The 14,138-nt window shown below is 37.9% G+C and overlaps 1 protein-coding gene across 11 annotated transcripts in view; it reads left to right on the top strand.

Moving 5' to 3' along the window:
- Positions 1 to 14,138, top strand: part of NUP98 (nucleoporin 98 and 96 precursor) — a 100,459-nt gene that overhangs the window by 40,785 nt on the left and 45,536 nt on the right. For all 11 annotated transcript variants that reach the window (XM_082844550.1, XM_082844548.1, XM_082844551.1 and 8 more), the window contains 2 exons: positions 4,839 to 4,972; positions 8,133 to 8,320. In XM_082844550.1, coding sequence (XP_082700676.1) covers positions 4,839 to 4,972; positions 8,133 to 8,320 — 322 coding nt within the window. The remainder of the gene's footprint in view (positions 1 to 4,838; positions 4,973 to 8,132; positions 8,321 to 14,138) is intronic.

Raw genomic sequence — 14,138 nt, 5'->3', positions numbered from 1 at the left:
AAGTTTCAAATGAGCATAGCATTTTATTATAACTGTGAAAATATTGCTACTTAACCAAGTAATCTTTTCTCATACAGCTTTTTCTTTGTCCTGGAACTTCTCATTTTTTTCCCTTGCATTACATTACCTGCCCTTATCACCTTCTTAACACTAGTCCAAATTCTTAAGGGTAGTATTAGAATTCTTTTACCCTGGATACCTCATTCTTTGATCTCTCTGTCCTCCTGTAGCAGTATGAACTCTGATTACTCCCTAGGCCTTCAGCATTGTTCTAGTATACTCCCTTCAAGTCTACTCAGTGGGGACTGCTATGTCCTGGATATAGGGTTTTCCTCTATTTCCTAAATTTTCTGGAATGTGTCTTCAAGTAACATGGATATGAAAGGTAAACTTTGACTACTTACAGTTCTGAAAACATCTTCATTTGTTCCACACACTTTAATGTTATGGAATTCTGGTGTAAAAATAATTCACCCTCAGAACTTTGACGATACTTCTTGGATTAACCATCTCTGATAAGAAGTCTAATGCCTTTCTGATTCTTGAGACTTGTTACCCCCAGGCTCACAACCATTTAGGATTGTCCCTTTGTTCTGAAATTTCAGTGATTTGCTTAGACCTTTTCTGTCTTTTTTCTTTTTTGGCCACGCCATGAGGCATGCAGCATCTTAGTTCCCTGACCAGGGATTGAACCTGGGCCCCAGAAGTGAGAGCGCCGAGTCCTAACCGAGTCCTAACTGGACCACCAGGGAATTCCTAGACCTTTTCTGTCTTAACATTTGATTTTTTTCACCCATGTTTCTACTTTCTAGAAGTTTTTTTTTAATTGTCTTCTGAATCATCCTTTTGGATTTTTTTTTACTGTCTTTCTCATTCTCTGGAAGTTCCTTTTTTTAAACATCCAGTTCTTAGATGCAGTTTTTTTCTTGAAACTCTGAATTTAATTGGCATTAAAATTTTTTTAGAATTCTTCTGTTCCTTAAATTTTCAGGATTATTTTTGTGGTTTTTTTGTTTTATTTTTGTTTTGATCCTATTCTTTAATACTCAGTGATGCTTTCCAGTCATATTTAAGAATAAAATAATAAAAATCTCACTGGCAACTTGTGTACCTGGGTAGAGCATTTTCATCAGTAGATTTCATTTGATAAGTAGCCCAGGGACCAGCTATTAGCCAAGGGTCCTCTAAATGTTAGAATATCACATTCTTAGCTCTGGGATGATGCAGGTCCCCTTGTTGCCCTTGTTAACTTGATTTCATCAGAGGAACTCTCTCTGATATTTTGACTTATCTGTTGAGCATCAGGGATTAGGAGGATGACAGGGTATAATAGTTGTTGTGTATATATGCTTTGCATTGGTTCTTCTCTCCTTCCACAGTCTCAGTTCATCAGATTTAGTCTTGAATCTCTCAGCTTTCTGTGCTTCAGGCAGATAGTCCCTCCTTTTGGCTGTAATCCCCTTTGAGTGTACTCCAAGGTATGGTTTACTCTCTCCTGCTTGTCCACTTCTTTCTTCTAGGCATTTGTTATATTTTCTCATCTGTTCATTTACTACCTTCCTATTCTTTGTCATTGTGGGCTGTGTAGATATTTTAATTTGTTTTATCCATAGCTTTAAATTAGGTCTTTGGAGCTAGCAGAGGTGAATTAGAACTCTAATTTCTCTGTGAAAATTAGAATCAGTTTTATCATAAAATTATATTCAAATTTTATTTGTTTTCCTTAGTTTTGATTTTAGTAGGAGGTAGCATAAATACCATAACCTGCTATTTACATAAATAGCTTTTGAATGGTTTTTAATAATCCATCTTTTCCCAAAGCCAATAAAAAGTTCCTGACATGAATTTGATATTACAGTTATATACAGTAGTGTTTCTGCTCATTTAAATGTAGTTGTATTGATTTAGAATGTACATCTTTGCATCACAGGATCTTAGTTATAAGGTGCTTTAGAGCTTGTGGGAGTCCGTTACTTAAAAGCCTTGGCTATGGTGGCTTTCTTACAGGTTAGTCCAGTCCATTGTTTTGTTCAGGTTGATTAGAAACCAAAACCTGCCTTTATAGAATTTCCACCCGGTGGTTCTACTTCTATCTCCTAAAGCCAAGCAAAATCAGTCTCCTACAATTTCTTTGTGGTAACCTATTGCCTTTCTTTCAGATAAAGTATCAGTTTCCTCTGGTCTCAGAAGACTTGATTTTTATACCTTTTTTCTATCTCTTTAATCATTTGGTTATGATATGGTTTTTCAGTATGTTTTCAAATTATTATGACCAGAACTGAATATAACACCAGTAAATGATAGCTTAACTAGCGCTTATGCTTGCTTATTCTCTTATTTTTGCTAACTTATCAGCTCTCTTTTCTGTATTTTATTTGAAATAATTCAGTTAACAGAGAAAATTTCATATTTAAACATACAGAAATAAAGACATCCTCACACACTTTCCTAATTACGTATGTTTGAATTTGTTGAGGAAGTTTTTATTTGAGCATACCCAGGAGGGGTGACCTATACTTGTTATATGGTGGGATCAGCTAGTGCTGGTCAGTGTTTTTCTTTTAATTTATTTATTTATTTGGCTGTGTTGGGTCTTAGTTGCGGCTCACGGGATCTTTCGTTGCTGCGCAGGGGCTTCTCTCTAGTTGTGGCGTGCGGGTTTTTCTCTCTCTAGTTGTGGTGTGTGGGCTCCAGGGCGCGTGGGCTCAGTGGTTTGCGGCACGCAGGCTCTCTGGTTGAGGCACGCGAGCTCAGTAGTTGTGGCGCGCAGGCTTAGTTGCCCTGCGGCATGTGGGATCTTGGTTCCCCGCCCAGGGAGCGAACCTGCATCGCCTGCATTAGAAGGCAGATTCTTTACCACTGGAGCACCAGGGAAGTCCCTGATCAGTGTTTTTTTAATGTGTAATTGGCTGTCAGGTAACAAACTGACTAGTGAATATCAGAGTTCATTAAAAATATCCAGGGTTTTTTTAATCTTATTGAATAGTCCACAGAACAACATTATGTTATTGGGTGGCTACTTTTCTGTATTTTTTTCTCACCAGTAGTCTTAAATTGGATTTAGGAGCTTTCTGAATACAGATGCTTTACTATATGATCATTAAATTGACATCTCCTCTGGGTTTCACAATCCTGAGCAAATTTGTACCCTCTCCTAAAATATCAACATACAGTGTTTTAGTATTTAGTGAATACATCCAGTTTTAAGAATGCTTAATTTGACTACAGTGGATCTACCCCTTTTCATTAATTTTATTTTAACTGTTTTGAGTTTGTTGTTGATGCTGCTATTGTCTCTCCACTCCCCCACCCCCCACTCTGCTCCATTGTATTAAATTTTTCAAAATTTTTTGTTTGTGGCACTTCTTTTCTGTGGATTATCCCAGCCGCTCTGCAGCATGCGGGATCTTCCCGGACCGGGGCATGAACCCATGTCCCTGCATCGGCAGGCGAACTCTCAACCACTGTGCCACCAGGGAAGCCCTGATTTGATTTTTTTACCAGTATTTTTTTTTGAAATATTTATCTTGTGAAGAGGTTTCTTCATCAATCAGGGTACAGTGCAGATTTTTTTGTTGCTGTTTTCTTTTTACCGTGTACAATTGTAGATCATTGTTCCTGTCTGATGACGTTTCTTGTTACACTTTTTTTTTTCTCTATTTCTTTATTTTATTTCTTTATTTTTTTGGCTGTGTTGGGTCTTCGTTGCTGTGCACAGTCTTTCTCTGGTTGCAGCGAGCGGGGGCTACTCTTCTTTGCTGTGCACGGGTTCTCATTGTGGTGGCTTCTCTTGTTGCAGAGCATGGGCTCTAGGCACGCAGGCTTCAGTAGTCACAGCACACAGACTCAGTAGTTGTGGCTTGCGGGCTCTAGAGCGCAGGCTCAGTAGTTGTGGCTCATGGGCTTAGTTGCTCCGTGGCATGTGGGATCTTCCTGGACCAGGGCTCAAACCCGTGTCCCTTGCATTGGCAGGCGGATTCTTAACCACTACGCCACCAGGGAAGCCCTGTTCTTACACTTTGAAAGAAAATGGGGTGATCTTTTTTTCCTTTCAATTTTTACTTAAATGGAATATGAATATCAAATGCAAATAGTAAATATAAGGATGCCTTAACAGCCATTTTCATTTGCCACCCTCTTCCTCTATATTCTCAGTATACTTAATATTTTTTATTCTGGAATTTTTTACTTATTAAATCAAAGATACTTTATTTCCACATTGTCATTTTTAACAACTACTTAATCCACCATGTTGATGAATCATGATTTTTACAACTGTAAATGTTGGACGTAGGTTGTTTCCAAGGCTTGACCATTACAGATAACGTTCAGTGAACACTTACAAATATGTCTTTATTTTCCTTCTAGTTTGATTAAGTCCTTGGGTTAGATTTTTATGATTAAAATTATTAGGTTAAAAAATATAAAAACGTTACTTGCTCTGTGTACTGTCATATTGTTTCTTTTAGACATTAAACCAATTTGCAGTGTTTCTGGAAGTCAGACTGATCCCTTTTTATATAGCTATGCCATTGATAGATAATGAGGTAGATATAAAATTTCTTCACCGTTGTTTAGGTTTACATTTCTTTGATTGTTGGCAATAATGAACACCTAAGTAAAATTTTATGTGTGTTGTCTCTTATGAAGTGCTCCACATATCTTTGACCTTTTAGATTATTTGATTGTTGATTTTCTTCACAGTTTGCTCCTTTGCTCTCAACCAGTAATGCCACTGAGTGAGTCTGAACATTTTGAAGAGAATCTCAAGTTCTCTTGATTTAAGGCACTGGATCCTTGGACTGACATCTTGCTTTTTCTTTTCTTTTTTTAAAAAGCTTTGACAGATCCAAATGCTTCTGCTGCCCAGCAGGCTGTTCTCCAACAGCACATCAATAGTCTGACATACTCACCTTTTGGAGACTCTCCTCTCTTCCGGAATCCCATGTCAGACCCTAAGAAGAAAGAAGAGGTAAGTTTAAGGATGTTTCTATAAAATCTGTTCTCAGAGTAGGAGAAACTTAGGTGTAATTAAGCTTTTAAGATGCATTATTTATGCTTTTCACTAGGCCAGGGGGTAAATTATTTTTGTATCTGGAAGGCAGCATGACAGTGAAATAAGTGTTGAACTGGAAGTGAAGGCTGAGACTTTTCAACAGCCCTGATATGAGGCAGATATTATACTCATTTTATAGTTGAGCAAACTAAGGCTCACAGAGGCTGATTTCTCTAACATCATAATGTCTTAAGCGGCAAATCAAAATTCTTTTCTCCTGATTTCTACATAGCTTTGTCTTAATCTCTTAGGCTCTAGAAATGATCTTGTGCTCACTGTCTTGTGGCATTGAAAGTAGTCTTTGGTCGGTTTAATCCTTTTTTACCACTTACAGTCTGTGAGATATTGGGCATCTCCTTTTGCCTCTCTGAAATGTGTTTCATCTGTAGAATGGGAATAGCAATTCTGTTCAGTGTTGAGAATTAGAGTAAGTTGCTCAGTATACAGAAATTATTATTTAGCCATTTATGTCTCACTAGTTACTGTGTTCAGCACTGAGGATACCTAATAAAAGTAAACAAGAATTTATTCTCTAAGAGCTTGCTATCTAGTGAGGAAGATCAGACCTGTACATGCTTAAATTTACTCAGCTTTAGTATAGTATATGCAGTAATAGATGAGCCCATCAACTGATGAATGGATAAACACAATGTTGTATGTCTATATAATGGAATATCATTCAGCCATAAAAAGGAATGAAGTGATGATCCATGCTACAACATGGATGAATCTTGAAAACATGCTAAGTCAAAGAAGCCAAACGCAAAGGCCACATGATTCTATTTATATAAAATGTGTAGAATAGGCAAATCCATAGAGACAGAAAGTACATGCTTGCCAAGAGATAGAGGGGACTTCCCTGGTGGTCCAGTGGCTAAGACTCCACACTCCCAGTGCTGGGGGCCCGGGTTTGATCCCTAGTCAGGGAACTAGATCCCACATGCTGCAACTAAAGATTCCACATGCTGTAACTAAAAGGTCCCACATGCCACAACTAGGATCTGACACAGCCAAATAAATAATAAAATAAATGAATGTTAAAAAAAGAGAGAGATAAAGAGAGGAATTGGGAGGCACGGGATTTCTTTTTGGAATGAGGGAAATGTTCTGGAATTTAGTGGTTGGTGGTTGTACAGCCTTGTAAATATACTAAAACTCAACTGAATTAAATGCATTAAAATGGTGAATTTTATGTTAGTGAATTTCATGTTAATAAATATTTTAAAATATCACAGAGGGAAGAGCATAGATTCTTGGGTGAGTTTGATAAAGGTTTTCAGAAGAGGTAAGGTTTAATTTTTTTTGAGAACATATGTAGAAAGAAGTTGGTAGATCTAGGTCAAGACATTCCAAGCAAAGGCACAGAATTGTGAAAGATCTCAAAAGAGATTTGGGAAGGTTTGTTGTCACTGAAGTGTAAACAGTCTGCATTGTGAAGAGAAGAATAAACTGTGACAGGTTTTATATTTTAGATATTGTTGTTTCAAGTGTTATATAATCCCATGTATACTGTTTAGAAAAACAAATGTATAACATCCTAAAGATACTATGGAGACATAGTAAAGGTGCCATCAAAACCAACCTGAAGGGCTTCCCTGGTGGCGCAGTGGTTGAGAGTCCGCCTGCCGATGCAGGGGACACGGGTTCGTGCCCCGGTCCAGGAAGATCCCACATGCCGTGGAGCAGCTGGGTCCGTGAGCCATGGCTGCTGGGCCTGCACGTCCGGAGCCTGTTGCTCCGCAACGGGAGAGGCCACAACAGTGAGAGAGGCCCGCGTACCACACACACAAAAAAAAACTAACCTGAAGACTAATTAATTTAGTTGTATGTCTCCTCCACTAACTTTTAATACCCTCAAAAATCAGGGAGAGTATTTGTATTATTTTAAATTTCTTTCTTTCTTTTTCTTTTCTTTCTTTCTTTTCTTTCCTTCCTTTCTTTTCCTTCCTTCCTTCCTTCCTTCCTTCCTTCCTTCCTTCCTTCCTTCCTTCCTTCCTTCCTTTCCTTCCTTCCTTCCTTCCTTCCTTTACTTCCTTTCTTTCCTTTCTTTCTTCGTTGCTGCACACCGGCTTTCTCTAGTTGCAGTGAGTGGGGGCTACTCTTCATTGTGGTGCGCAGTCTTCTCATTGCAGTGGCTTCTCTTGTTGCAGAGCATGGTCTCTAGGCACATGGGCTTCAGTAGTTGTGGCATTTGGGCTCAGTCATCGTGGCTCGCAGGCTCTAGAGCATAGGCTCAGTAGTTGTGGCACACGGGCTTAGTTGCTCCGCAGCATGTGGGATCTTCCTGGGCCAGGGCTCGAACCCGTGTCCCCTGCATTGGCAGACGGATTCTTAACCATTACACCACCAGGGAAGTCCCAACTGTATTATTTTTATTCTTAGTGTTTGACTCATGGTAATTATCAGCATTTATTAAATGGTGGATAAATAAAGGCTAATATCTATCCATTTTTTCAGAGTGATGTAGATTGCATAAAAGTTGAATATTTATGGCTGTGTCTCAGTTTTTCTTGAAGGATAAGATTTTTGGTTTAATTGAAAAATAATTAGGCTTAGAATTATTTTGGTATTTTCTTAAAATTGAATGTAAATATTGTCATCTTTGTTTTAGAAAGCAAAGCAACTGCAGGCTATTCTCTTTTGTAAGATGAAGAGAAATGCACAAGGTATATTAATATGTTAGTACATTTCGATTTACAAAGCACTTCAGATGCAGTATCTCAATTACATTTTGAAACAAGTCAGACAAACCCAGTGAAATGGGGGCTGGGGAGATGAATGAAAATCAATTATAGAGAAATAAAGACAGTTACATTAGCATTCAGTTACAAAGCATTACTTTGTACATTAGCATTCAGTTACAAAGCATTACTTTGTATGTAAGAATGCTAATTAGCATTAGCATTCTTACATACAAAGTTGGGTGGGAAATCCTTGTGTTCTGAGAGCCAAGACTCCAAGAGGGATCTAGCAGGTGAATGGCAGAGATGAGGTATGAACTCTGGTCTTCTGATTTTTAAGGCCAGTATCATATTTGAGTTAAACTAGAACTGTCCTTGATTTTTTTGTTTTTCAGAGATTGAAACCGACAAATCCAGCAGCCCAGAAGGCTCTCACAACACCTACGCATTATAAACTGACACCCCGCCCTGCCACCAGAGTCCGACCGAAGGCTTTACAAACAACAGGCACAGCCAAGTCACACCTCTTCGATGGGCTAGATGACGATGAACCATCCTTAGCCAATGGAGCATTCATGCCCAAGTGAGTTTCTGTTAAATTAGATGTAAAATATTAATATAAACTAAGTATAAAACTGTTTACTTAAATGTGCTACAAATGTTATATATACATTTTTTTCTTAATGTGATAAACATAGAATATCATGAAGAAGAATAAAAATAACTCAGTCACTCCCAGAGATAATCATAGTTAACATGTTTTGGTTAACATCCTTCAAGTTTTGCCTATATCATGTTATTTGGTTTTGTTTTTGATAAGCTAGTGCTAGTGCTTACATTATTTTAAGCAGAAGACACTGTTTTCTTACAACTCAAATTGGCCAAACTAGTTAAGAAAAAATATATATACGTATACACACATTTGTTTTCATTCCTACACATATAGATATTAAATAATAAAATAACTAATTACATTGAAAATAAATTCAGGAAAGTATGTAGAAGAGTTGTTGGTAAACATTGAAAATTATACTTACAGTATGCAAACATGCCTTATTAGAGTGTTACTATATATGCATGGGGGAAAAAAACAAGAAAAATACATACCAAAGTGTCAACAGTAGTTAACTTCTGGAGATATAATTTCAGGGCATTTCATTTCTAAGTTGTTTATTTTTCTAGATGCATTGCTAAACACACACAGAGGCTTTTTTAAAATACCGAATACTTTTCTAATCAGAAAGGAAAGCTTTTTTTTTTTTTTTTAAAGCTTTGGGGGGAAAAGTAGAAATTCATCTCTTATAGTTCTTAGTCTGTGAATGTTATAAAGTGTAAAAAATTATCACTCCTTTTTTTCTCTTAAAAGTATGTTGGACAGCTGCTTCAGAAAAGATGGAAAGTCCGATTTATGCATTTCTTTAGAACATCACTGGATTATTTTGAAGGCAGGGACTGTGTATTATTCACGTTTATGTCCCCAGCATTTAGCAAATTGTTCGGCACAGAGTAAATAAAAAGGGCTTAGAGTCACCCTTTTTAGTCCAGTCATTAGATCAACAGCTTTCAGGGCAATTTCACCAGGTCTTAGGATCTACAAATATGATATACAAATAGAGAGGATTGGAGTGGGAAAGCACACGTTTTGCTGTTAATATGGTATCCCCTTCCTGGCTTCTACTTCTGTGGTGTTGCTCTCAACAGTCTTTACTTGATGTATTGGAAGTACACGGTTTACCTGTCACTTTTCCTTGATTTACTTTCCTGGAAATGTGGCTTCCAGGAACCCCCCACTTTTCTAGTTTTGTTCCTACCTTACTGGTTGCTCCTTCTGTCTCCCTTGCTGGTTACTCTTCTTCCTGGCCTCTTAAAATTGGAGTGCCCCTAGGCTCAGTTCTTGATCACATTATCTTTACTCACTCCCAAAGTGATTTAATTTAATTCAAGACTTTTTGATCATCTGTAGTCTAATTCTCAAACTTTTATCTCCAGCCTGGACCTCTCTCGCAAACTCCACACTCATATCCAATGTCCAGCCCTACTCAACATCTCCACTTGCATGTCTAATAGACATTTATTTCAAAATTAACATGTCCAGAACTGAACTGATCTTCCACCTTAAAGCTGTTCCACCCAAAGCCTTTCCTGTTGCAGATAATTGCATTTCTATCACTCTAGTTGCTCAGGCCAAAAATTTTGGAATCATCATTGACTTTTTTCATACATCCCATATCTAAGCCATCAGCAAATCTTTGTTCTACCTTTAAAAGTTATCCAGAATCTGACCAATTCTTACCACCTTCACTGCTACTAATTACCTTGACCCAAGGCACCATCATCTCTTGACTGAATTATTGCAATATTCTCCTAACTAATCTTTTTGCTTTTACCCTTGTTCCTTTGCATTCTGTTCAGAATAAAGCTAACAGTGATTCCTTTGAAGTTTAAGTCAGACCACGTCACTTTCTGTCCAAAACTCAATTGTGGTTCATACTTCACCCAGTAAAAGCTGAATTCCTTACAGTGGCATGTGAGGCCCTGTAAGATCTGATGTTCCATTACCTCTGTAAACACATCTACTACTGTCTTCAGTGTTTACTCCACCATAATCTCCTTGCTGCTGTTAGGACAAGAAAGGCATGCTATTGCCTTTGGATCTTTCCTCCAATTGTTCTCTTTGCCTAAAACACTTCTCCCCATAAATCCTAATAGCTAACTCTCTTGCTCTTTACTCAAATGTCACATTGGTGAATACTACTCTGGCCACCCTATTTTAAATTTTACCCATCTTTTCTCTTGTCAGAACTCCCCATGTTCTTTTATTTATTTATTTTTTCCGCCAGTTATGCCAGCATCATTTGTTAAACAAACTGCACCATTCCCAAGGGAATTTAAATGCTACTTTGATGTATTAGGTGATTCTCTGTTCAAGTTATATGCTTGTTTGTTTGCATGTGTGTTTATTCTTTTTTTTTTAAGTTTTAAATAACTTATTGAAATATAGTTGATTACAATGTTGTGGGGGGTTTTGTTTTTTTGGCTGCGTTGGGTCTTTGTTGCTGTGCAAGGGCTTTCTCTAGTTGCGGCGAGCAGGGGCTACTCTTCGTTGCAGTGCGCGGGCTTCTCATTGCAGTGGCTTCTCTTGTTGTGGAGCACGGGCTCTAGGCATGTGGGCCTCAGTGGTTGTGACTTGCAGGCTGTAGAGCACAGACTCAGTAGTTGTGGCACACGGGCTTAGTTGCTGTGAACAAGACACATTCCTCTGTCACAAACTATGGGGGAAGAGAGATGTTGACAAAATAATCACAAGTGAGACAAGTGACAGAAGTAGAGATTGCCACTGTAGGAGAGACTAACAGAATGATGAAGGAAAGCTTCTCTGAGGATGTGTTGTTTAAACTGAAGAGGGATAGGGAGGACTGTCAGGCAGAGGGAGTATTTTGTTATGTTTCTGGTTTTAAATACACATATATTTTTTCAAGCGGATATAATTTTATTTTCCAGTTTTTTTTTTCAATGTTTGTTTCAAACATGACTTGACCGAATGGTATTCTGTCTTGTATTTATCAAGATAGTCTCTCCCCCCACCGCCCCATTTATAGAAAATACTGGAAAGTGCAAGTTGTTGCCTGGGCATGAGGGAGAGGTCTTGGAGGGATAGAAAGGAGAGATTACAAGGTGTATGAGGAGACTTCTGGGTATTTATGGCTGTGTTGTTTTTCTTGATTGTGATGATGGTTTCACTGGCGTATACACATTTCAAAACTTATACACATGTCAAAACTTAATATGTGCTGTTTACTGTATGTCAGTTCTGAACTAATAAGTAAATGTAGCAAGGTTGTGGGAAACAAGTTCAATACAAGTTCAAACAAGTAACTCTTATTCCTATATCGCTATATTCCTATAAGCCAAGTGAGGGCAGTGACGTAAATATGGCGAAATATACATGAATCTGTCACTTGTTTTTACTTATGAAATATTTCATTGTTGAAATAAATCTGGTGTTCAAAGTCACATAGTTTTGCTTCACAAATTGTGCGACACTTTTCTGTTCTTTGGCTTCTTGTGTCTGTTCTTTGTACCTGTCTCACCTTGATATTTCTGATTCCAGTCCTCTTCACATTTGCCTGACATTGTTTTTATGTTTCATATTTAGTTCCTTGTTTTTTACTTGTACGTTCTTCATGTGAAACATTTAATTAAGCCATCTTCTCTCCTGCCCCCCACCCCACCCCTGTTGCTGTGTTTCCATCCATTACAGCTAATATTTTCTGTGATCACTAGGTTGTTCCCTCTTTGGCCAGAAGGGACCCTTTTATGTTGGCTCCTAAGTCCTTTCCATAGACCCTGATAGTGTTTGGTAACTTACTTTCTTTTTTTTTTAACTTTTTTTTCTAATTTATTTATTTATTTATTTTTGGCTGTGTTGGGTCTTCGTTTCTGCGCGAGGGCTTTTTCTCTAGTTGCAGCAAGCGGGGGCCACTCTTCATCGCAGTGCGCGGGCCTCTTACTACCGCGGCCTCTCTTGTTGTGGAGCACAGGCTCCAGACGCGCAGGCTCAGTAGTTGTGGCGCACGGGCCTGGTTGCTCCGCGGCATGTGGGATCCTCCCGGACCAGGGCTCGAACCCGCGTCCCCTGCACTGGCAGGCAGATTCTCAACCACTGTGCCACCAGGGAAGCCCAACTTACTTTCTTGTAGAGTTCACCGTGTAAAATTTTGTCCAGGACTTTTTTTGCCTTCTGTGTTCCTGATTTAGATTGGCTTGGATGTTCCTGTCTTATAATTTCCTTACCCAGTTTTGGTATAAAAATTAGGCTGACCTCACAAATTGTATCATTTCCTCTATTCTCTGGAAGACTTTGGGTAAGATAGGCCTTTCCCCACCCCCCCTTCCATTAGATGTTGGATACTAGTGAAGATACGAGTCTGAAGTATTATTTGTAGTAAGGTGTTTTGTTTTAATTATTGACTTCAAAGTTATAGGACATCAGCTTTTTCATTTTTTTGAGTCACTTTTGACAAGTTATGTTCTTATAATATTCATTTCAGCTCATTAAAATTCAAAACTTACTGGCATAAAGTTGTTTAAAAATATCCTTACTGTCTTTTTCATTTTAGTAGAATCTGTGGGGATGTCTGTGTTTTCATTCCTGACATGTAGGTATTTTGTGCCTTCTCATTTTAGCAATGTGGTCAGGGATCTACCAGTTTTATTGACCACTTCAAAGAACTAACTTCTGGCATTATTGATGCTCTTGAGTCTAATTCCTCTTTCATTAATTTTTAATTTTATTTATCATATTTTCACTAATATTTATTTTTAGTCCATTCCCCCCTCTTTTTAAAAAAAAATTATTTTATTTTTGACTGCATTGGTTCTTTGTTGCCTGCACGCGGGCTTTTCTCTAGTTGTGGCAAGCGGGGGCTACTCTTCGTTGCACTGCACAGGCTTCTCATTGCGGTGGCTTCTCTTGTTGTGGAGCATGGGCTCTGGGTGTGCGGGCTCAGTAGTTGTGGCTCGCAGGCTCTAGAGCTCAGGCTCAGTAGTTGTGGTGCACAGGCTTAGTTGCTCCGCAGCATGTAGGATCTTCACGGACCGGGGCTCGAACCCATGTCCCCTGCATTGGCAGGTGGATTCTTAACCACTGTGCCACCAGGGAGGTCCATTCCCCCCCTCCTTTTATGGTATTTAATTTTCTGTCCTTTGTCTAAATGGATGCTTAGCTTTTATTTTCAGCTTTCCTTCTTTTCAAATATTAATTATGCATCTAGAGATGTAAATTTCCCTTTTAGTTCAGCTCTATTTGTACTCTACAAGTTTTGATATGGAGTACTCTTAATGTTCAAAAAATAATTATATGATAAATGCTTTCTGATTTTCATAGGGTTTTTTGAGCCTTGGGTTATTCAAGAATATAAATTCCTAACATGGAGATTTTTAAGTTATCTCTTTGTTACTGATTTCTAGCTTATGTGCAAAAGAAAAGAGTACTTCAGGTGATTTCAGTTCTTTGAAACTTGTGGCTTGCTTTAATAGTCCAACATGTGGTTAGTTTTCATAAACATTCCATGTGTATTTGAAAAGAATATATATTCCATAATTGTTGGGTATGGGGATATTAAATTAAACTAAGCTTGCTAATTTAGGTCTTCTACATACATAGTGATTTATTTGGTTTGGATATTTCAGTTACTTTATTTCCTTAACCTCCAAATCACAAAAACGTATATAAACACATCTTCCGTTTTTCTAAATTTATCTATTTTAATATTTAACAGCTTTTACAAATGTGTGCGTGAATGACTTGTGTTTTTTTTACTTACTAATTTTTATTGTGGTAAAATATACATGAAAATGGTTAAAATGGTAAAATTTATGTTACGTACAATTACAATTCA

This window comes from Leucopleurus acutus (genome assembly GCF_964270905.1).
Source record: "Leucopleurus acutus genome assembly, chromosome: 8".
Classification (NCBI taxonomy): domain Eukaryota; kingdom Metazoa; phylum Chordata; class Mammalia; order Artiodactyla; family Delphinidae; genus Leucopleurus; species Leucopleurus acutus.
The sequence above is the reverse complement of the archived record's forward strand: the minus strand, read 5'-3'. Positions and strand labels throughout refer to the sequence as shown.